At 44.9% G+C, this 25,000-nt stretch overlaps 1 protein-coding gene across 1 annotated transcript in view; it reads left to right on the top strand.

The window, feature by feature from the left end:
- prom1b (prominin 1 b) overlaps positions 1-25,000 on the top strand; it is a gene marked incomplete at both ends in the record, with an annotated part of 64,275 nt that overhangs the window by 17,820 nt on the left and 21,455 nt on the right. Inside the window, 13 exons of the mRNA XM_083765630.1 lie at positions 2,249-2,310; positions 4,710-4,736; positions 5,492-5,697; positions 10,498-10,618; positions 13,155-13,218; positions 14,608-14,697; positions 15,771-15,794; positions 16,903-17,120; positions 17,370-17,444; positions 17,646-17,709; positions 20,175-20,334; positions 23,358-23,510; positions 24,644-24,767. Coding sequence (XP_083621756.1) covers positions 2,249-2,310; positions 4,710-4,736; positions 5,492-5,697; positions 10,498-10,618; positions 13,155-13,218; positions 14,608-14,697; positions 15,771-15,794; positions 16,903-17,120; positions 17,370-17,444; positions 17,646-17,709; positions 20,175-20,334; positions 23,358-23,510; positions 24,644-24,767 — 1,388 coding nt within the window. The remainder of the gene's footprint in view (positions 1-2,248; positions 2,311-4,709; positions 4,737-5,491; positions 5,698-10,497; positions 10,619-13,154; positions 13,219-14,607; positions 14,698-15,770; positions 15,795-16,902; positions 17,121-17,369; positions 17,445-17,645; positions 17,710-20,174; positions 20,335-23,357; positions 23,511-24,643; positions 24,768-25,000) is intronic.

The following is a 25,000-nucleotide window of genomic DNA, read 5'->3' as shown; positions in this document are numbered from 1 at the left end:
TTCTAGAAATGTCAGTCGCTCTTCGATTTTTCAAAAATAGCAGACCTACAAGCTCGTATCGCGCCACTCGGTGGCGCGATATGAGCTTGTAGATCTGATATTTTTCAATAGCTAAAGCATAACATGATGCCAACACCAAAATGGGTGGCCGCTCAGAATGACACTCAATGGTAAACCATTCTATACCTTGTCTTCACCCTTTAAGCAAAATCACTGGTTTCCTACTTTGCTCCTTTTCAAAAGGATTGAGGCAATCCGTTAAGACAGGCACCAACTTGTTTCTTGTTTTGTTTTTTAACCGAATTGGTACTATCTACCCATCTCATTGGGAATCCTATATGTTCTCAACAGAGCTCACACAGATCTGCTAGAAACCTAGATGTTGGCCCAGGCCGTAGCGTAACGGTCTGGGCACCGGACTGGTAATCCAGTCGCAGTGTGCCGCGGGTTCGACTCCCGGACCCGACACGGCCTTTACTGCATGTCATCCCCCCATCTCTCTCCCGTTTCCTGTCAGCCTACTGTCTGTCCCTTCAAAAATCAATAAAAGAATATCTTAAAAAAAAAGAAACCTAGATGTTTCCATGGGTGATGTGACCGGGCTCTGGACTTTGATCTGCTTATTGATTCTACGTTTTGCTTTGAGCCAAATGTCAGAGGCTAATTCTTCTTTATAATTGTTTAGTGTGCACACTAGGCTATATCCTAAGCTTAAACCACACAAAATATATATTTCGATTAGTTTAGTAAAAACAACTAACAGGAACACACCATCAGAGGTAGTGTAAGTTATACTTTTTTGGTTAAAACAAAAAGGTTTTTGTTAAAGCATTATATTCTGATAGTAATCATTGCTATAGACTGTTCTCTCCAGCTCTTTGATGAACAGAAAATACATATTCAGGTAGCTGACAACGTCTCAGCCGAGCAGGAGAGCAGGAGAGAGTAACCATTTATCAGCTTCCTTTTTATGTTCCTGTTCCAATTTTGTCTGTGTTCTCCATCCTGTTCTCCATCCTGATTGGATAAATTCAGGATACCTGACCTGAAAATGCCTTTTATGTTTAATAAAAAGCTTGAGAGACATACTGTACAAACTCCTGTTACTGAACAAACACTCTATAGCAATGAGTACTATCACAATATAGAGCTATTTAACACTTATTTTAACCAAAGAAAATCACTTAACATATCTCTAAACCATTGTGTTTGCGTGCATGCATGTGTGCGTGCGACTGCGTGCGACTGTGTGTGTGTGTGTGTGTGTGTGTGTGTGTGTGTGCGTGCGTGTGTGTGCGTGCGTGCGTGCGTGCGTGCGTGCGTGCGTGCGTGCGTGTGCGACATGTGTGTGTGGATCAGGATCAGTGAGTCAGACTACAGGTTGAGTTAAGCTTGTCTGACCGATATGAACCTTTCCGGCTTTCCTTAATGGCCAGCTAAAATGAAGTGTGATTACATCATGATTTCATTCACCTGTGTAATAGCTCCATGTTCCTCCCTTGCTCTGTTCCGAAGACGTCTGGACGGTGCACTACAAACGCTCTTGTTTCAAACTTAAACAGTGCACTAAAATATGTATCTGAAAACATTTGAGGTGAGAATTGGCAATGCAGTAACATAAACATGCTTCAACACTCCCTCTCTCTCTCTCTCTCTCTCTCTCTCTCTCTGCCTTGCGGCACACAAGTGCCGACAGCAGAAGGTGTCCCATAGGTCAGAGGGGACGGAAAGGTCAGCTTAGACTGTGATTGCCTGAGACACAACCAATCTGTTTTACTGGTAGTATCTATCTATCGATCTATCCATCTATGGGCGGCAGTGGCTCAGGGGTAGAGTGGCTGGATAGTAACCACAAGGTTGCCAGTTCGAACCCTGTGGGCTCCCCCAGAGTTAGTGTCGAAGTGTCCTTGAGCAAGACACTGAACCCCGATGTGCTGGTTGGTGCCTTGGTTTCCGCCGCCATCGGTGTATGAATGTGTGTGTGAATGGGTGAATTGATGCACAATCTATGTAAAGCGCCTTGGATAAAGGCGCTATATAAATGTACCCTGCTTTACTAGAACTGTGAATATTGTATGTTATGTTCCATTTTAACAGAATAATAATACAAGAAATATATTATTTAACCATATGAAACTATGTGATACTTTCATATACAGTATGAGCTGCATAATTGTCTTAAAATGATGTCATCCTTAATACAGTAATATGGGAAAGAAATCAATTTCTCCCCCTCTTTTCCCCCCAGATCTGATGGTCAAAGTGGTACAACAGAACATGGGGGGACTCAAACTAGAAGAATGGAGGAAGGTAGGTGTCATCTCAACTTTGATTGATTGATTGATTGATTGATTAATTGATTGATTGAATACTTTATTAAAAAGTTTGATGCAAGTACAAGTACAGTGAAAAGGACGGTTATGCTAAAAGAATAACACAAAAAAGCCCCAGGGGGGCTTGTTTCCATTGTGGTTAATTTACTCAATCCATCAGTAACTATGAAGGTCATATACACACTGGTTGAACTATGAAGCAGTGTGTATGACATGTATACCACTGGTTCTCAAAGTGGGGTTCGGGAACCCCTATGCCGGGGTCTTCAAGGGGGAACGATGCAAGTTGAAAATGCCTGCCCCACCCAGTTATGAAATACCCGTCTGTACAGACAGACAGATACAGAGGGTTCGGATATGCACACCGGGGGGGGGGGGGGGGGGGGGGCACTCATGTATTACTTTGTATTGCTCAGTACGCTGTCTAAATGAACGCACACAGAAATGTCCACATAATGGGCATAATGAATTGCATTTTTATAGCGCTTTTCTAAGCACTACGTGCCTACTCAAAGCGCTTACAATGGTTCATTCGTTCATACATTGGGAGGTGAAGCGGTGAACAGTCGACGCCAGCGTCCTCACTTCCCACTTTCACACACCAATGGTGGCGAGCTAGCACCGACCAACTCATTGGAGGCAATGTGGGGTTCAGTGTCTTGCCCAAGGACACTTTGACAGGAGGAGCTGGGAGTCGAACCGCTGACCCCAGGGATCATTGGACAACCTGCTCTACCTCCTGACCTTTTTTGTCCATACTGTATATATGGAGATCTCCATATATGTGTCCATCTGTCTGCCTGTGTCCCTTTTATGCTCATATATTATGGAGTTACCTGAGGTGAGGTCATCAGTATATATAAGAATCGGAATCAGCTTTATTGTCACATCACATTTTTACAGGTACGAAAGTGGGTGTAATTCGTTGTTGTGCATACGGTAGTTCCCATGATCCCATCGTGACATTTTTTCCAAGAAAGAGACAGAAAGGGAAGAGGAAAGAAAGGGAAGAGGAAAGGGTTGGTTTCGGGGCGTATAGTAAGGAGGTCAACCAGGAAAAAGAAAGAAAGTTTGAGTGCTTTTATCACAAAAAGTACATGTAAAGGGTTTTCTTCTGTGTGGGTCACAAACGGTACAACCAAATGGTCTCTTTGCTTATTTACAAGCTTTTCTACAAACGGTACAACCAAAGGGTCTATTTAGCTTTTTCCACAAAATCATAAACATAGTACATGAGATGAGATATTACGACAACTGGGACTCTATGGGCATGATTCATTGATTGAATACTTTATTAACAGTTTGCAAAAAGTACAGATGTACAGTTATACAGTAATGCTAAAAGGATACCACAAGAAGCCCTGAGGGCTTGTTTCCATTGTGGAAACAAGCCACTCATCAAGCCACTCATCAAGAGCTCAGAGGCAGAGTTGTTGATAAACTAGGAGAACCTGCCGAAAGATCGTGTTCTTTGATTGACTTTCGTGATCCTATTTGATGCCATCTTTCACTGCTTATCCGACCGACTCCATGCCGCCATTGCCGGGCACTCCATCCCTCTGATCCTCGCAGGTTGAGGTTGTTCTCATATATGGGAATGCCCAGCGCGCACGGTCTCATATATGGGAATGCCCAGCGCGCACGGTCTCATATATGGGAATGCCCAGCGCGCACGGTCTCGTACTGTATATGGGAATGCCCAGCGCGCACGGTCTCATATATGGGAATGCCCAGCGTGCACGGTCTCTCATATATGGGAATGCCCAGCTCGCACGGCACTCCCTCGGGTCGTCTGTGAGATGAGCGGCGACTTTGAAGTCGGTTCTCGACATACATGAACATACACATACGGACAGAGATTTTGCGTATTTATAAAATGTAAAAAAAAATATTCCACATTTTTCAAGAAGTTAAAAGATTGTCTGGAAAATACCAGAACTGCATGCTCACAACGTGCCACGCGTCGCTTGTAGATCGGCTATTTTCAAATAGCTGATGTATATAGGTTTGAAGTGTTAAAGCTGATGCTTTACTCATCTGGCTATAGGGACCCCCTGGAACCCCCTCCTCAAGGTCTCCTGGGGGTCCCCGGACCCCACTTTAAGAACCACTGCTATACTGTATAATAGAGCCTCCTGTTTGCTACCAACTCTTAATCTCCTGAGACACTGACCTTGTTATAATTGCCTCTGTCTCTCCACGCTGTGTGTGTGTGTGTGTGTGTGTGTGTGTGTGTGTGTGTGTGTGTGTGTGTGTGTGCGTGTGCATGTGCGTGTGCGCGTGCGCGTGTGCGTGCGCGTGTGCGTGTGTGTGTGTGTGTGTGTGTGTGTGTGTGTGTGTGTGTGTGTGTGTGTGTGTGTGTTCCTGTGCATACAGCCGGAGAACGTGGTGCTGTTACTGCAGGTAAAACACCTCCACATCATTCATTCATATCATGGTAAACAGTACTGTAACATCATCATAGCATCTGTGTCATATCATGGTAAACAGTACTGTAACATCATCATAGCATCTGTGTCACATATTGTCTAAATACTGTACATCACGAGGCCTCTTTTATTCTCCATAGTACAACTGTCGCTTGCTGACTGACAAGATCATTGTATAGACTATAGACCTAGCCAGGGAAATAACAAACCTTATGAAACACAGGTCGGGTGCGGTAAAGGGTCAACATCTAGTGGCTAAACATCTAGTTAGTGATTGATTGATTGATTGATAATTTTACTCCACAATATAATGCAAACAGTACAGGATACAGTCAAAGCACAGAAGGGTCCAAAAGGACAGCACCGAGGAAAGGCCTTATTATATTTTGAAAAATACATTACCAGAAAAGCAAAACTTTTCATGAATTAATAACAAAATAAAATTCTTTTTTTCAGTAATGTCATGAAAGAAAAAATATATATCCATAAATTAGAACAAATATCGTTGTGATCTACCAGCTCACAACGTGGCGCAAAGCGACACGTTGTCAGCTTGTAGATCTGCTATTTTCACTAGTTTGTGTCCCGGCCGGCGGGCGAATATCAAATTTCTGTTTTGGGTCACACGGGCTGAAAAGTTTGGGAACCACTGTCCTAAACAACACTGAACGCCCCCCCCCCTCCCCCTCCTACCCGCCCCTCCCCCTCCCCCTCCCCCCCCTGTGACAGGCCGTGTACTACGAGGCGGGCTTCATCGTGTGTGGGACGGTGGGCGTGCTGTTCCTGCTGCTCGTGCCCATCGTCGCCACGTGCTTCTGTCTGTGCCGCTGCTGCGACAACTGCGGCGGCGAGATGCACCAGAGGCAGAGGAAGAACGCTGACTGCCAGCGCGGCTTCTACACCGCCTCGCTGGTTGCCACCTCCGTCTTCATCACGTAAGTCATCCATGTATGTATGTATTTTGTTTCAGACATAGATTGTGCATTGCATTCTCCCAATTATTCACACAACGATGCCGGAGGAAAACAAGCAAGCCACCAACCTGCTCATCAGGAGCAATTATGGGTTCAGAGTCTTGCCCAAGGGCACTTTGACAGTAACTCTGGGGGAGCCCGGGATAAATGTATAAATCTGCCATAAGGGTTCAGTAGTCTTGCTCAAGGGCACTTTGGTGAGAAATGTCATAGCGACAAGGGAGTCTGGAACTGCCCTGTAAATGTTTACAAATCTACCCTTACAGGTCCATATTTTACGCTTTATACAGTACATCCATGGTCAGTCACGTACTGTACTCTGTTTTATTTTGTTATTTCTCGCCTTTCCAATCGGCCACTTTGGCGGAGAGTACCTCGTATACAAAACGGAACCAAATGTTCCCTCCCCCTGAACAACACGGAGCCAATTGTGTTCGTACGGACGCTCGACAAACGCACCACGGTGGATTCGAACCCACAACCTGGTGGGCAGCTACTTCACCGCTGCACCAGCGGAGCTGGCAGTGCAGTGTGTTGTGATAGAGACTCAGAGAGGCAGAAGGGAATGAGCGCTGTGTACAGTGCAGTGCTGAGCGGTTAGCTGTTATTGATACTGTTGGCTGGCACTGAGAGAACCCTCTGTGTGCACGAGGGCTGTCCCATCACACACACACACACACACACACACAAAGCCGCACATGTACCGGTACGTGCGCACATGTGCAAGCGTGCACGCCAATGAAAAAGTGTACAAATGTGCATGACCAGAAAGACGAAAGACGCATGCATGCGCACAAGCACATACACTCACACACACAAAATGTGATGAAATGTTGATGATGATGATGATGTTTGTCTGGTCCGGTTGTATTCTTTCAACCTCAGCAGCTGTTCACCTCTCTCGCTCTCCTATCAGGTTCTCTCTCTCTCTCTCTCTCTCTCTGTATCAGGGCTGTTCCCAGAGCAGTGAAACAGTGATATAGTAGCTCTATTGTGGACATGAAAGCCAGTGTTGTTATTATCAGTGGAAGGCTGAGCGTCCAGTCAAACCGTCGCCTCTAGATGCCCGTCAGCTGTTATTCAGAACATCCTTTGAATTGGCCATAGATCTGTGCTGCCAGCCACGACTAAAATGTGACAATATCCATTATTCATAATCATCAATATTAAGCCTTCATTTGGTGAAAACAATTAAACATTGATCCATTTTCTAACTGCAGCTGGTGTCATAAGTGATTAAAGGGGGCGTAGGTGATGTGATTGTATGTATTGGGTATTAAACGGGAATCTCCTTGTGACAGGCATACTGTACTAGGTAAACCAGTGGAATTAGAGTTCACTCTTGTGTTACACAATTATTTTTAAATGATTCTTTAGCTTTCTTCCTTATTAGAGGATAGGCATTTGTTTGTGATTGAATACATTACATCTCTCATCAATCTCTCATATCAGAATCAAAGCTAAATGATCATTTGTGGTGGACAATGGATGGATGGATGGTTGAATGGATGGATGGATGGATGGGTGGATGGATGGATGGTTGGATGGATGGATGGATGAATGATGGATGGATGGAGAAAGACAGAAGAGGGAGTCAAAACCACACAGAAGTCACATAAGAGACTTTTCTTCTAGAGATAAACGATCTTTTTAGAGGAATACTGCCCTCTGCTGGTCAGCATTGGTTATCGCATCTGTCTACCTTACTAACCGTGTGTGTGACTGTGTGCGCGTTTTTGATTGATTGATTGAAATATTTATTAACAGTTTGTAGAATTTACAGTACATTTTAAGCACAAACTCAATACAAAGACTGTCAACTGTGAGTGGACGACCCAATTAAGCATTACACTTGTTTACAACAGGGTCCACATTGTTCAATTCATCAAAACATTTAAAGACATACAACCATTTAGAGACATCCAAATAGACATTTCAATGTAGCTAAAGAACAGAACAGGAATTCATCATATGGGAAGCAAAAAAGGGAAAATATACAAGCACTGGGAAAATATACAATATACAGTGAGGGAAATGGGGTGGGGGGGATTCAGATTTTACAGAGGCCAGTTTCGAATTGCAGCCATCCGTAGGTGCCCTTTGAGAGCGGTTTTGAAGGAGTCAAGGGATTCACATGTCTTAATGACTGTTGGTAGGGCGTTCCACATTTTGGTGGCATAGGAGCGAAAAGAATTTAGTCCCTTGTTTGTGCCGAATCTGGGTTGTACATGGTTTGTTGCACTCCCTCTGGTGTTGTGGGTGTGGACTTCGTTTACATTAAGGAAGTATTTAGACAGGTACATGGGTATCTTGGTGGTGTATCGAATCTTGTGGACCAGACCCATTGCAAGATGCTGTACTCTGTCGACGACCCTAAGCCATCCCAGCCTGTCAAAGTGGGCAGGGGTGAGGTGGGTTCGGGGGGTGAGGCCAAGTAGGAGCCTGACCAGTTTGTTTTGGGAGGTCTGGAGCCTTGTTTTAAGGGCCTTTGAGGTGCTGTGGTACCAAGAGGTGGATGCATAGTCAAAGAAACCTTGTACGAGGGCTCCTGTTAAGGTCTTCAAGGTGTTTTTGCTGACCAGTGAGGAGATCCTGTAAAGGAATCTTGTTCTTTAATTGACTTTTTTGATTACGTTGGTGGCCATTTTATCACCGGAAAGATCAGCCTCCAGGATGGAACCTAGGTAGGTAATTTGATCTTTTCGTGTGATAATATTGTCACCCACTCTAACCAAGAAGCCATCTGCCTTGCTGAGTTTACTATTTGATCCGAAGAGGATGGATTCAGTTTTTCCCAGGTGTAAGGATAGTTTGTTATCAGCGAGCCAGGTGCAGATTCTACCGAGTTCAGAGCTGAGGGTCTTTTCAACCTGCAGTTTGTTCCTGTCCGAGACCAGCAGTGCTGAGTCATCTGCGAACAGGAACAAGTTGCAGTCACAAGCTGAAGTCATGTCGTTAACATAAATTAGGAACAGTAAAGGCCCTAGTATGCTTCCTTGTGGGACACCACAGCTCACTGGGAGGGGAGGGGACAGTGTTCCGTTCACCTCCACCATCTGTTCTCTCCCCTCCAGGTAGGATTGCATCCAGCTCACTGATGTGCTATCAAAACCAATAGCTTTAAGCTTGTTAACCAGTATGGAGTGGTTCACGGTGTCAAAAGCCTTTTGGAGGTCCAGCATGACCATGCCGCAGTATTTTCCAGCATCCACCTCGTGTTTGATGTGATCGCTCAAATAGAGGAGGCATGTGTCAGTGGAGTGGGATGTTCTGAAGCCAGATTGGAACTCGTACAGCAATTTATTAGTGGCAAGATACTTTTCAACCTGTTCATAGACTATTTTTTCCATCACTTTCGAGATGGAGCTTAGAATAGAAATAGGGCGGTAGTTGCCGGGTTCTAATTTACTCCCTTTTTTGTACAAGGGGGTTACTTTGGCCAGTTTAAAATCTTGGGGGACCTGTCCCTGTTTGATGGAGAGGTTAACTATGTGGGTGATGACTGGAGCTATGGAAAAGGCTGAGTCTCTGAGAAATTTGGAGGGAATATTGTCATGGCCAGTGGCCTTGTGGGGTTGGAGGGCACTCAGTTTTTTAAGTACCTCCTCGGTTGTTACCATTGCCATTTTAAAATCATCTTTACAAACACCAAGGTTTTTGTAGAAGGCTTTGATGTGCTCTACACCAAAACGCCCAGAGTGGGAGGGCAGTTTGCTAACCAGCTTTGTTGCAATGTTTGTAAAGAAGATGTTCAAGTGGTTGGCTACATCGAGTTTGTCAGTGATGAGGGTGTTATTCGATTTGATGTTTATGTTAGTAAACCTGGTTTTTAGTTTCCGACCACAGCCTAGTTGGTTGTTTAGTAACTTCCATAACTCCCGAGGATTGTTTTTGATTTCCTCGGCTTTATCATTGATAAAGTTACATTTGGCTGATTTGGTCATGGCAATTACACCGTTTCTTAGCTTGTTACACTGGGCTTTTAGGTTGTGCAGTTTGGTTTGGAGATCACTGTCGAAGCGCTTGCACTTGGCTAGTTTGGACTTGCATTTAAGAAGTTCAGAGCATTTGTTGTCTCTGGCTTTCATTGCAGTCAGTATGTCCGAATTCATCCATGGCTCCGAGCGGGTTTTGACCCTGACGGTTCTCAAAGGAGCCATGATGTTTAGTACTGATGTAAATTTGGTTTTAAAGCCAAGCCATGCTTCTTCGACTAGTGAGCTCCTGAGCACATCGGACCAATCCAGATTCTCCAGTTCCAGGTTAAAGGCCTCACTAGAGTAGGTTTTGAGGTCCCTAGATATGACTGTTTTGTGACAGTCAAACTTTAGTTTTTGTATTTTGCGGGTACAGAAAATCATAAAATGATCACTGAGCCCACATACAATAACCCCTTTCTTTGAGATTCTGGATTTGTCCGAGGTCAGAATGAGATCAATGACAGTTTGAGTAGAATCACACACTCTTGTGGGTTGGGTAATTAGCTGACTGACACCATGCAGATCACAAAACCGACTAAATGACTTGAACACAGGAGCTTCCTTACGACGCATATCCGTATTGTAGTCGCCAATCAGGATCTTCTCTACACATTCCTCCCCAGCTAAGCACCCCTCAAGTATATCATAGAACTCATTCTGACCAGGGGGTCTATAGACGGTGCCCACTAATACTGATTTAGCATTTTTGAAAATTAATTCAACCCACACAGTTTCAATTTCATCATGCGTGTGTGTGTATGTGCGTGCGTGCGTGTTTCAGTGTGGGGGTTCTGATAGCCTATGCTGCCAACCACAACGTCAGTGCTCAGGTGAAGAGCACCCGAAGACTGATCAACACCAACCTGAGAGACCTGAAGACCTTCGCTAACAACACACCGCCGGTATGACCAGCACACACACATTTCAACACACCGCCGGTATGACCAGCACACACACATGTCAACACCCCGCCGGTATGACCAGCACACACACATTTCAACACACCACCGGTATGACAAGCACACACACATGTCAACACACCACCGGTATGACCAGCACACACACATTTCAACACACCACCGGTATGACCAGCACACACACATTTAACACACCACCGGTATGACCAGCACACACACATTTCAACACACCACCGGTATGACCAGCACACACACATTTCAACACACCACCGGTATGACCAGCACACACACATTTCAACACACCACCGGTATGACCAGCACACACACATGTCAACACACCGCCGGTATGACCAGCACACACACATTTCAACACACCGCCGGTATGACCAGCACACACACATTTCAACACACCACCGGTATGACCAGCACACACACATTTCAACACACCACCGGTATGACCAGCACACACACATGTCAACACACCGCCGGTATGACCAGCACACACACATTTCAACACACCGCCGGTATGACCAGCACACACACATTTCAACACACCGCCGGTATGACCAGCACACACACATGTCAACACACCACCGGTATGACCAGCACACACACATGTCAACACACCGCCGGTATGACCAGCACACACACATGTCAACACACCACCGGTATGACCAGCACACACACATGTCAACACACCACCGGTATGACCAGCACACACACATTTCAACACACCGCCGGTATGACCAGCACACACACATGTCAACACACCACCGGTATGACCAGCACACACACATGTCAACACACCACCGGTATGACCAGCACACACACATGTCAACACACCACCGGTATGACCAGCACACACACATTTCAACACACCGCCGGTATGACCAGCACACACACATGTCAACTAGGGGTGTCAAAAAAAAATCGATTCGAATTAGAATCGCGTTTCCCGTTATGAACGATTCAAAATCGATTCATAATTTCCAAAAATCAATTTTTTTATTATTATTATTATTATTATTTATTTATTTATTTTAGATTTTATTTCTGGTTAGTTACAGGAGTTTTCACTACATGGTGTTTATAATATGAAATGTAAGCTCACCCTAACCCTCACCCTTACAGTAAACATCATGTCTTCAGTCATTTTCAAGTTAATCACTTCAGTTGGCTGGAGTAGATTGTGATGAAATCCTATGTATTGAATCAAGAATCATTTTGAATAGAGAATAGTTTCGAATCTGGAATTTTTTTTATTTTGAATAAAATAAAAAAACGTTTTTGGAGAATCGATTTTGAATCGAATCGTGACCCCAAGAATCGGAATTGAATCGAATCGTGGGACACCCAAAGATTCACAGCCCTAATGTCAACACACCGCTGGTATGACCAGCACACACACATTTCAACACAGCACCGGCAGCGGCGTCGAGTCCGGGGGTGCTTGAGGGCTGAAGCAACCGCTGACACAATGGGTGCGTTCGGAAATAGCGCACTGAGCGCACTGTGCAATGCAAACTAATAGGCGAGTGCGCTCCCGCACTGGGGGGTGGGGCGGGGTGGGGCGGGGCGGGGCGGGGCCGTTATAAGAACTTTCCCCGCCTGACCACCGTTATGACGAGCACACACACATTTCAATGCCTTTATTGGAGTGATTATGTGTGTGTGTGCGTATACACATTTCTTGATTGATCATGCATCTAACATTTATGATTGATTGATTGATTGTATACTTTATTAAAGGTTTAATTTTATTTTCTTTTCTTTACCTCAATAACACCCACACAACCTGAACTTTGAACATTCAGTGGATTTTCTGTGGCCTCTGGTTTTCTCCGTGTGTTCTGGAGCCTTTTGAGCTGCAAAAACAGGCAAAACAGTGAAAACAGTGATCTGCTGGCAAATTCTTTGGACATATATGGGATTTGTGAACTCTTACATCACAGTCCACAGGACAATCTAAAAACTTGTTTGAGCCAAAAAAATCAGACCACAGAAAATCTACTGAATGTTAAAAGTTCAGTTTTTTTGGGTGCAATTGAGCTCAGAAAATCTAAAAAAAATAAAATAAGAAAAATTACCAAATCTTTTTTTATTTCACAATCCCTTTAACAGGTAAGTACAGTTCAATACAAGATCTACTAAGGATTTAGACCCCAAGAAAGCCTATGTCTTGTTTCAATTGGGGTCCTATTCCATTCATCAGAACATTTACTGTAATTGTATGTGTATACACTATATATTTGTCAAAAGGATGAAACACATTGAGTTGAGTTTAACAAATTGCCATTAGTTGGGGCTGGGCATTGACATAGCAGGAGGTAACAGTGAGTGAACATACAGAAAAAATATAATGAATAATAATTTCCAATGTACTGCTAGACATCTAAAATAGCAACAAAAAAAATAAAAAAATAAATAAATGGGTACTGCTATAAATGGAATGTGCTAGTGAATAGTTATAATTAGGTTATAATTAGGTCATTGATGTCCCTCTTGTCTTCCCTGTTCACAGCAAATTGAGTACCTGACAGCGCAGTACACCACAGCCAAGAACAAAGTGCTGTCAGACCTGGACAGTGAGTATCACCACCCGGCGACACACATCAAATGGTCACTATACGTAACCACTTAAAGCCTGCCATTTTAGACCACTGGACTTGGGTTACAACTGTACTTTGACCACTTTTCTTTCGTCTACACCAGACGTCTCTTCGCCAGAAATAGCAGAGAAATCTATACAAGCTCACAATGCATCGCAACTATTTTTGGCTAGTCTGTCTTCCCCCCCAGAATATGGACGTTGAAGTGGTTATAAACCCTTTATATTTTATATTTATGGTATAGCCATGCTCTGTATTTGGTCTGCTCCCTTTTCCCTTTACGGCGAATCTTTCTCTTTGATGAAAAATAGCCAATCTACAAACTCACGACGCAACTCAGGGTGAGCTAACATTCACTTTGAGCTTACATTCACAATGGTGAATATTGTGAATGAATTTGAACCACATTAAACCTATAGTCTCCTAGTGTTTGGGCATGTTTTTCAGGGGCGCTGGCCCCTCCTATGCCCAGCTTTGTATGCTTGTGTGTACCCCATAGCGATGATATGATTGGCTGAGCACGGAATGTGAGGATAAAAAAGTGAGGACAGAAAAGTGAGAACGGCAAAAGTGATTGGCCAGGAATGTGATGATGTATGATGATAGGAGCGCCCCTCGCTTCACACTTTTCCCCTTCTAAATAACAAAAATAGCCACAAATAGTCAAAATAGCTGTAATGTGATGTGTTGTGAGCTTGTAGATTGGCTATTCTTGCCATTCACCATAGTGAATGGCAATACCAAAGTATCTAGGTAATAGGCATTTAACGATATATCGTATATCGATATAAATCGATATTAATCCCAACGATATGAATCGATTCATTGAAATAAAAAAATCTAAAAAAGGGGGGCTATAGTGTGTGATGTGAAATGTGAGCTTTAGTCATATTCCATCATATTCAAGTGCTTGAATATGCTTGAATAGAGAAATGATAGTCACTTTCAGTAGTAGAGCACTGTAGAGGGGAGCTGTGTGTGTCTGTGCCCAGGTGATGATGGTCGTTGATGCTCATCAAGGAAGGCAATTATGTTTCTGCACTGTCAAAAGTAATGCTACTTCTTTTGTAAATGTAGTTAAATAAAATATCTCAAGGGGGGGAAGATAAATTATATAAAATTAAAAAAAAAAAAAGTCTTTAAAAATAATATATATATTTTTTAATGAAAAATCGTATCGTGAAGATTCGTGAACCTCATATCGTGATGCGATTCGTATTGTGAGTTGAGTGAATCGTTACATGCCTACCAGGTATACATGTTTACTTTGCCTCCTTCCCACCTGTTCACTCATCTTTCACCATCCGTTCCCTCTCTCCGCTCCGCTCGTCCTGTTCTGCCTGTCGTCTCTGTGTGTCGTCTCAGACATCGGACCGCTGCTGGGCGGTCGCATTCAGAGTCAGCTGGAGAGAGAGGTGGTTCCCTCGCTGGACACGGCTCTGCGCATGGCAGGAGGTGAGACGAGCATCTGGCACTTCAGTCAGAGATGGTCCCCGAGTGTTGCAGTATGACATTATCCCATTCTGACCTGAGATCAGATTCATACGAGGTTTCCACTGGACAAACACTGGGTCTGATGAACCCATTCTGACCTGAGATCATATTCTAGAAATGTCAGTCGTTCTTCGATTTTTCAAAAATAGCAGACCTACAAGCTTGTAGCGTGCCACTCGGTGGCGCGCTATGAGCTTGTAGATCTGCTATTTTTAAATAGCTAAAGCATAACATGATGCTGACACCAAAATGGGTGCCCGTTCAGAATGGGTTAACCCATTTAGGCCGCATTTTCATGATTTAAAAAAAAAATCAGACCTACAAGCTCGTAGCGTGCCACTCGGTGGCGCGCTATGAGCTTGTAGATCTGATATTTTTCAATAGCTGAAGTATAACATAATGCTTAGTTAAAACGCCAAAAGGGGTTTCCCGTTCAGAATGGGTTAAATTAAGACCCCTTTTCCACCCGTTGGGAACCGGTTCAGTTCTTTTTGGTTCTTTTTTAGATCATGAGCCAGAACGTTAATTATGAATTGAGTGGGCAAAACCATACCTAATTTTGAGTTGGTTTGTTATCACCATGAAACTTCCCCAGTTGATTACTTACACGAAGACAATGATTTATTGTATTACAAATAATTTTTTTTGAAAATGAGGCATTATATAGGAAAATATGCCAAAAAAAATTATATGAAAAGGCTACTACTGTGGAAGGGTTATCATAATATGAATTTACTTATATTGATGCTATAAATAATTTAATATAGGTATAGTTTTGCCCACTCAATTCATTAACGTTCCAATTTTGGAGCTCTGGCTCATGGACTAAGAACCAAAAAGAACTGAACTGGTCCCCATCGGGAACCAACCGGTGGAAAAGGCGTCTTAGTTTACATATAGTTTATGGCTGCAGTTAATTGAGATGTATTATTTAGCTAATGATAAACACATTTGTTACCCTCAATACAGTTTGTTTCTTCAGCTCCATTCATTGTTGTTTTGTTGTTCTCTTTAAACATTGTGTTTGTGTGAAGGAAAAGTTGAGAATGCCATCAAAGGTAACAGGCTGGTGTCAAAGAAAGAGCCTCTTGTGTTTCTCAATAGAAGCCGTCGGTGTTGTGATGTGCACTGTGGTTGTGGTGCAGCGTGGTGTATAGCAGTGGTTCTCAAACATGTTTTTCCCATTCTGACCTGAGATCAGATTCTAAAAATGTCTTCTACATCCTGACAGTTTTCTGAAAAAGCCATGTTTCTATGTCAGTCGTTCTTCGATTTTTCAAAAATAGCAGACCTACAAGCTATGAGCTTGTAGATCTGCTATTTTTCAATAGCTAAAGCATAACATAATGCTAACACCAAAAGGGATTCCCGCCCAAAATCTATTTGGCCCCACAGACCCCCATCTGAAAAGATCTTTCGTAAATAGCTGATCTACAAAAGTTGTTCACTCTGCAATGCATTGTGAGTTTGTAGTTTGTCTATTTGTTTTAATAAACACAGAATAAAGTGGGGATTTCTTATTAAATTCTATATTAACACATTTAGCTGGGGACCCTTTGGAACCCCCTCAAGGAACCCACTTTGAGAACCACTGGTGTTGTACTGTTTTCCTTTGATGTGTATGTTATTTGTGCATGTGCATGACATGTTGTGTACTGTATGTGATGCAGTGGTGGAAAAAGTACTTACGCTTTTTTACTTAAATACAAGTATCAATACTGCAATATAGGTAAGTATGGAAGTAGGTAAGTATGAGTAAAAGTAAAATATTTGGAAATCATGAAGTGGAGTAGAAGTAAAAGTGTGGGAAATTGGAAATACTCAAGCAAAGTACATATACTTTTTATAATTATACTAAGTAAATGTACATTATAGTTACTTTCCACCACTCATGTGACGTGCGTGTGCAGTGTGTGTGTGCACGGTTTACGAGGTGCAAACATGTTTTTTCCATCTTCCTCTTCACATCCACCTTAAATCCTCCTCCTCCACCTCCTCCTCCTCCTCTTCCTCCACCTCCTCCACCTCTTCCTCCTCCACCTCCTCTTCCTCCACCTCCTCCTCCACCTCCTCCACCTCTTCCTCCTCCACCTCCTCCACCTCCTCCTCCTCCACCTCCTCCTCCTCCTCCTCTTCCTCCTCCATCTCCTCCCCCGCCCCACGCAGCCATGCGGGAGACCAAGGAGGCTCTGGAGAGCATCAGCTCGTCGCTGGAGGTGCTGCAGGAGGGCACGGCGAGGCTGCAGAGCAGCCTGGGCGGCGAGCGCGCCTCCCTCTCCAACACGCTGTCGGACCCGGCCTGCACCCACGGCGCCGTGTCGCCCACCTGCAGCGCCATCCGCTCCACCCTCGGACAGCTGGGCGTCAACGCCGACTTCTCGCGGGTAATGGAGCGGGAGATTAACCCATTTAGACCTGAGGAGGACGTGTGCGTCTCTATGTCACCCTTATATAGCTTTTTTTAAACCACATTAACGTTATTTTAAACTTAAGCTGTTGAAAAATAGCTAGATCTACAAGCTTGCAATACTCTCACGGTCCACCAGAGGGCACCGGCCCACTGGTTAAGAATCACTGAGCTAAATGACATCTCTCTCTCTCTCTCTCTCTCTCTCTCTCTCTCTCTCACACAGCTCCCAGATGTGAATGAACAGCTGTCCAATATAAACGCTGTGTTGAAAACAGACCTCAGTAACATCGTCCAGAAGGTTTGTTTACAGTAGATCATAACTCTTTATCTCCTCATCAATCACTCCCTTGTATCTGTCGCATCAAGTCCTTACTCTTCCATTCTGTTAGGGTCAGCACTCTTTGGTCCTATATCATGTCATCTCATTTTTTTGAAATTTTATGACATTTGAAATTTGAAAATGATTAATTTCTCTCTCTCTCTCTCTCTCTCTCTCCAGGGATACACATCCTTCAATGACACGCCACGACTAGTTAAAGAGCAGACCAAGAACATTGTGGCAGGTGTGTACTACTGTGTGTGTGTGTGTGTATGTGTGTGTGTGTGTGTGTGTGTGTGTGTGTGTGTGTGTGTGTGTGTGTGTGTGTGTGTGTGTGTGTGTGTGTGTGTGTGTGTGCGCGTGCGTGCGTGCACAGTCCACCAGTTGGTGAACTGTGCGACCTCCATGTGTAAATCATTCTCTCTCTGATCTCTGATCTGTAAACATGCTGATGGAACCACAGCTCTGCCCCGTAAGTGTTGACTCTGGCTGTTTCCTTTCCGTTCCTTTCCGTTCCTTTCCTTTCCTTTCCTTTCCTTTCCTTTCCTTTCCTTTCCTTACATAATCCTCCCTGGCCCTTTTCTCCTCTCTACCTCATCGTCTCTCCTACACTGTCTGTCTCTCCTACACTGTCTGTCTCTCCTACACTGTCTGTCTCTCAGCCTTCTGTCTGTCTCTCCTACACTGTCTGTCTCTCCTACACTGTCTGTCTCTCCTACACTGTCTGTCTCTCCTACACTGTCTCCCTCTCAGCCTTCTGTCTGTCTCTCCTACACTGTCTCCCTCTCAGCCTTCTGTCTGTCTCTCCTACACTGTCTCCCTCTCAGCCTTCTGTCTGTCTCTCCTACACTGTCTCCCTCTCAGCCTTCTGTCTGTCTCTCCTACACTGTCTCCCTCTCAGCCGTCCTACTGTCTGTCTCTCCTACACTGTCTCCCTCTCAGCCTTCTGTCTGTCTCTCCTACACTGTCTCCCTCTCAGCCTTCTGTCTGTCTCTCCTACACTGTCTCCCTCTCAGCCTTCTGTCTGTCTCTCCTACACTGTCTCCCTCTCAGCCTTCTGTCTGTCTCTCCTACACTGTCTCACTCTCAGCCTTCCTTCTGTCTGTCTCTCCTACACTGTCTCCCTCTCAGCCTTCTGTCTGTCTGTCTCTCCTACACTGTCTCCCTCTCAGCCTTCTGTCTGTCTCTCCTACACTGTCTCCCTCTCAGCCGTCCTACTGTCTGTCTCTCCTACACTGTCTGTCTCTCAGCCTTCTGTCTGTCTCTCCTACACTGTCTCCCTCTCAGCCTTCTGTCTGTCTCTCCTACACTGTCTCCCTCTCAGCCTTCTGTCTGTCTCTCCTACACTGTCTCCCTCTCAGCCTTCTGTCTGTCTGTCTCTCCTACACTGTCTGTCTCTCAGCCTTCTGTCTGTCTCTCCTACACTGTCTCTCCTACACTGTCTGTCTCTCAGCCTTCTGTCTGTCTCTCCTACACTGTCTGTCTCTCAGCCTTCTGTCTGTCTCTCCTACACTGTCTCCCTCTCAGCCTTCTGTCTGTCTCTCCTACACTTTCTCCCTCTCAGCCTTCTGTCTGTCTCCTACACTGTCTGTCTCTCAGCCTTCTGTCTGTCTCTCCTACACTGTCTCCCTCTCAGCCTTCTGTCTGTCTCTCCTACACTGTCTCCCTCTCAGCCTTCTGTCTGTCTCTCCTACACTGTCTGTCTCTCAGCCTTCTGTCTGTCTCTCCTACACTGTCTCCCTCTCAGCCTTCTGTCTGTCTCTCCTACACTGTCTGTCTCTCAGCCTTCTGTCTGTCTCTCCTACACTGTCTCCCTCTCAGCCTTCTTTCTGTCTCTCCTACACTGTCTCCCTCTCAGCCTTCTGTCTGTCTCTCCTACACTGTCTGTCTCTCAGCCTTCTGTCTGTCTCTCCTACACTGTCTCCCTCTCAGCCTTCCCACTGTCTGTCTCTCCTACACTGTCTCCCTCTCAGCCTTCTGTCTGTCTCTCCTACACTGTCTCCCTCTCAGCCTTCTGTCTGTCTCTCCTACACTGTCTCCCTCTCAGCCTTCTGTCTGTCTCTCCTACACTGTCTCCCTCTCAGCCTTCTGTCTGTCTCTCCTACACTGTCTCCCTCTCAGCCTTCTGTCTGTCTCTCCTACACTGTCTCCCTCTCAGCCTTCTGTCTGTCTGTCTCCCTTACCCAGTCTCACAGAAATACGTAAATATGTACGGAATTGCAATTCTGTTACCGGGCGTACATACACGCCATGGAAAACCCCAAAATCCGTACATATGACACTGAAATCCTCCCCATAGACAATGACGGAGGTGCACCGTCTCTACTGAACTTGAGCCACGGGACACGCCACCGTGTGTCTCCGTGAGTTGCCGTGTCGAGCGTTGCGAAGTTCGGCAGAGCCGACTCAGCCCCGTCCGAGTTGTAACTGGATATTGACAGAATAGTAAATAATATCATACCCGAACTCACCCACCCCGACCCACTCCAGCCACAGTGAAATAGCACTTCCGTACTAGTGAAAGCCCAAGACAGATTTCCCTCGTGTACAATCAGGTTTACCTTGACCTTGACCTGTCTGTCTGTCTGTCTGTCTGTCTGTCTGTCTGTCTGTCTGTCTGTCTGTCTGTCTGTCTGTCTGTCTGTCTGTCTGTCTGTCTGTCTGTCTGTCTGTCTGTCTGTCTGTCTGTCTGTCCGTGTAAACATGCAGGAGTGAAAGGCATGCTAGATAAGATAGGCGCGGAGATCATCGGTTTCTCCAGGATGTTTCCAGTGGAGGCGTCTCTGGTCAACTTCACCATCTATCTCAACGAGCAGCAGAAGATGATTGAGTCCTACTACCCTCAGCTAGACCAGATGGACTTCTACAGGTCTGTGTGTTAACATGTCGTTATGTCTCCTCCAGGTGGATAGGCTGTGTGTTAACATGTCGTTATGTGTCCTCCAGGTGGATAGGCTGTGTGTTAACATGTCGTTATGTGTCCTCTAGGTGGATAGGCTGTGTGTTAACATGTCGTTATGTGTCCTCTAGGTGGATAGGCTGTGTGTTAACATGTCGTTATGTGTCCTCTAGGTGGATAGGCTGTGTGTTAACTAGGGCCGGGACTAATTGCGATTAATTACGATTAATTAACTACAGAAAAATTAATGCATTAAAAAAATTAACGCATTTTAATCGCACTATTTTTTTCACCGCGGAACGTTGTCACTGGACAGTTTTCAGACGGACCTGCGCACCAAGTGTCCGTGTCCTCTTCAGACAATAACACCACCAGACACCGCAGACAGTTCACCAGACTGGGGGAAGCCGCTGAGATCACTTTGCTTGTCCCCGTGGATTGGAAATAGGATTTAAAAGGTTATCCGATGGTAGCGTGGATTACAGCACAGCACAGTTGTGTGCAATTATTCAATAAATAATTATTACCCCTATTACTACAAAAACAATGTTTTATTGCTTAAACTTATGTATTCACTATTCATTGATTCACTAGTATACCAAAATCCATTTGAAAAAATTGCTTTCTCACTGTTCTCGGGTCAAATAATGATATGCGATTAAAATGCGATTAATCTAGATTAATTAATCGCAAAGCCTCTGATTAATTAGATTAATTTTTTTAATCGAGTCCCAGCTCTAGTGTTAACATGTCGTTATGTGTCCTCCAGGTGGATAGGCTGTGTGTTAACATGTCGTTATGTGTCCTCTAGGTGGATAGGCTGTGTGTTAACATGTCGTTATGTGTCCTCCATGTGGATAGGCTGTGTGTTAACATGTCGTTATGTGTCCTCTAGGTGGATAGGCTGTGTGTTAACATGTCGTTATGTGTCCTCCAGGTGGATAGGCTGTGTGTTAACATGTCGTTATGTGTCCTCCATGTGGATAGGCTGTGTGTTAACATGTCGTTATGTGTCCTCCAGGTGGATAGGCTGTGTGTTAACATGTCGTTATGTGTCCTCCATGTGGATAGGCTGTGTGTTAACATGTCGTTATGTGTCCTCCAGGTGGATAGGCTGTGTGTTAACATGTCGTTATGTGTCCTCCAGGTGGATAGGCTGTGTGTTAACATGTCGTTATGTGTCCTCTAGGTGGATAGGCTGTGTGTTAACATGTCGTTATGTGTCCTCCAGGTGGATAGGCTGTGTGTTAACATGTCGTTATGTGTCCTCCAGGTGGATAGGCTGTGTGTTAACATGTCGTTATGTGTCCTCCATGTGGATAGGCTGTGTGTTAACATGTCGTTATGTGTCCTCCAGGTGGATAGGCTGTGTGTTAACATGTCGTTATGTGTCCTCCAGGTGGATAGGCTGTGTGTTAACATGTCGTTATGTGTCCTCTAGGTGGATAGGCTGTGTGTTAACATGTCGTTATGTGTCCTCCATGTGGATAGGCTGTGTGTTAACATGTCGTTATGTGTCCTCCATGTGGATAGGCTGTGTGTTAACATGTCATTATGTGTCCTCTAGGTGGATAGGCTGTGTGTTAACATGTCGTTATGTGTCCTCCATGTGGATAGGCTGTGTGTTAACATGTCGTTATGTGTCCTCCAGGTGGATAGGCTGTGTGTTAACATGTCGTTATGTGTCCTGCATGTGGATAGGCTGTGTGTTAACATGTCGTTATGTGTCCTCCAGGTGGATAGGCTGTGTGTTAACATGTCGTTATGTGTCCTCCATGTGGATAGGCTGTGTGTTAACATGTCGTTATGTGTCCTCCATGTGGATAGGCTGTGTGTTAACATGTCGTTATGTGTCCTGCATGTGGATAGGCTGTGTGTTAACATGTCGTTATGTGTCCTCCAGGTGGATAGGCTGTGTGTTAACATGTCGTTATGTGTCCTGCATGTGGATAGGCTGTGTGTTAACATGTCGTTATGTGTCCTCTAGGTGGATAGGCTGTGTGTTAACATGTCGTTATGTGTCCTCTAGGTGGATAGGCTGTGTGTTAACATGTCGTTATGTGTCCTCTATGTGGATAGGCTGTGTTAACATGTCGTTATGTGTCCTCCAGGTGGATAGGCTGTGTGTTAACATGTCGTTATGTGTCCTCTAGGTGGATAGGCTGTGTGTTAACATGTCGTTATGTGTCCTCCAGGTGGATAGGCTGTGTGTTAACATGTCGTTATGTGTCCTCTAGGTGGATAGGCTGTGTGTTAACATGTCGTTATGTGTCCTCCAGGTGGATAGGCTGTGTGTTAACATGTCGTTATGTGTCCTCCATGTGGATAGGCTGTGTGTTAACATGTCGTTATGTGTCCTCCATGTGGATAGGCTGTGTGTTAACATGTCGTTATGTGTCCTCCATGTGGATAGGCTGTGTGTTAACATGTCGTTATGTGTCCTGCATGTGGATAGGCTGTGTGTTAACATGTCGTTATGTGTCCTCCATGTGGATAGGCTGTGTGTTAACATGTCGTTATGTGTCCTGCATGTGGATAGGCTGTGTGTTAACATGTCGTTATGTGTCCTCCATGTGGATAGGCTGTGTGTTAACATGTCGTTATGTGTCCTCTAGGTGGATAGGCTGTGTGTTAACATGTCGTTATGTGTCCTCCATGTGGATAGGCTGTGTGTTAACATGTCGTTATGTGTCCTCCATGTGGATAGGCTGTGTGTTAACATGTCGTTATGTGTCCTCCATGTGGATAGGCTGTGTGTTAACATGTCGTTATGTGTCCTCTAGGTGGATAGGCTGTGTGTTAACATGTCGTTATGTGTCCTCCATGTGGATAGGCTGTGTGTTAACATGTCGTTATGTGTCCTCCAGGTGGATAGGCTGTGTGTTAACATGTCGTTATGTGTCCTCTAGGTGGATAGGCTGTGTGTTAACATGTCGTTATGTGTCCTCCATGTGGATAGGCTGTGTGTTAACATGTGGTTATGTCTCCTCCAGGTGGATAGGCTGTGTGGCAGTGCTGTGCATCCTGGTGTTGATTCTGGCCTTCAACTTCCTGGGCGTGCTGTGCGGGTCCTTCGGCATTGACAAACAGGCCACGCCCACCACCCGCGGCTGCATGTCGAACACCGGAGGCAACCTGCTCATGGCGTGAGTTACCACGGCAACGGACTGACACACACACACACACACACACACCTATAGACTACTAGTCTCTCAAGTTGATGTCACCATATTTAGACTTTTGCCGTTTCTTTTTCATAAATGAATTCCCTTGCCTTCATCATACTACGTAGAAAAAAACTTTTAAAACACATCACATTGCGACACGTTTTGAGCTTGTAGATCGGCTATTTTTTAATTAAGAATTCTGAAAAGTGTTACTTTACTCAATTTCAAAAACAGCAAAAGTCGATTTGTACACCAGTGTGCCCGGGCACATTGTTTGGGGAGCAGTGGCATTAATAACTAGTGGAAAACAACGTATGCAAACCTACATTAATAGCTAGCTGTTTAGCAATAATGGGAATTTAAAAGACACTTCTGATTCACAACAGAAAGAGACCTGAGCCAGAAGGTCAAGGTCTCTGTCTACCGAGCAATCTTCGTTCCTACTCTGACCTATGGTCATGAAGTGTTCCTATTCTCACCTATGGTCATGAAGTGTGGGTCATGACTGAAAGAATAAGGTCATGGCCGAAATTAGTTTTCTCCGACGGGTGGCTGGCATCGCCCTCAGAGATAGGGTGAAAAGTTCAGTCACGCGAGAGATACTCGGCATAGAGTCGCTGCTTCTTCGCTTGGAATGGATCCAGCTTAGGTGGTTCGGGCCTCTGGTTAGGATGCCTCTCGGGCGTCTCCCTAGGGAGGTCCTCGATGCACGTCCCACTGGGAGGAGACCTCGAGACCAGATGGAGGGATTACATCTCCACACTGGCCTTGGAACGCCTCAGGATCCCTCAGGAGGAAGTTACTAATGTTGCTCTGGAGTGGGAAGTCTGGAGCTGTTGCCCCCGCAACCCGAATACGAATAAGCGATGAAGATGGATAGATGGATGGACTTTTGATTAAACTATTTCTGAAACTTTCTGATGACAGCTTCTAACGTTTAACCGTGTGGAATTACAGGCAGCCGTTGGAGCATGAGAACAAATAGGAATACATACATACTACAATACAGACAGAGTAATAATGAATCTGATTGTAGGTTTGTCGTTTTCTACAGAGACAGAGAACACAGAACACTCACGCTTTCTCTCTCTCTCTCTCTCTCTCTCTCTCAGTGGGGTTGGCTTCAGCTTTCTGATTGGCTGGGTGCTAATGGTCGCGGTGTGCAGTCTGTTCATCGTCGGGGGCAACGTGGAGAAACTTGTGTGTGAACCACTGGCAAACCGTCAGCTGTTTCAGGTATACATGTACACACAACACAGAAAAACAGGTGCACAAGTCATACAGACAGACGCACACATGCACGCACAGCACAGCACAGCACAGCACATACACTCACCTGCATCTCTTTCTTAAATCATCTTCCTTCCAGTCTAATTCTGTGTGTGTGTGTGTGTGTGTGTGTGTGTGTGTGTGTGTGTGTGTGTGTGTGTGTGTGCGTGTGTGTGCGTGTGTGTGCGTGTGCGTGTGCG

This window comes from Protomyctophum parallelum (assembly GCF_964188405.1).
Source record: "Protomyctophum parallelum genome assembly, chromosome: 5".
NCBI classification, from domain to species: domain Eukaryota; kingdom Metazoa; phylum Chordata; class Actinopteri; order Myctophiformes; family Myctophidae; genus Protomyctophum; species Protomyctophum parallelum.
Note: the sequence above shows the minus strand (reverse complement) of the source record. Positions and strands in the feature narration are given on the sequence as shown.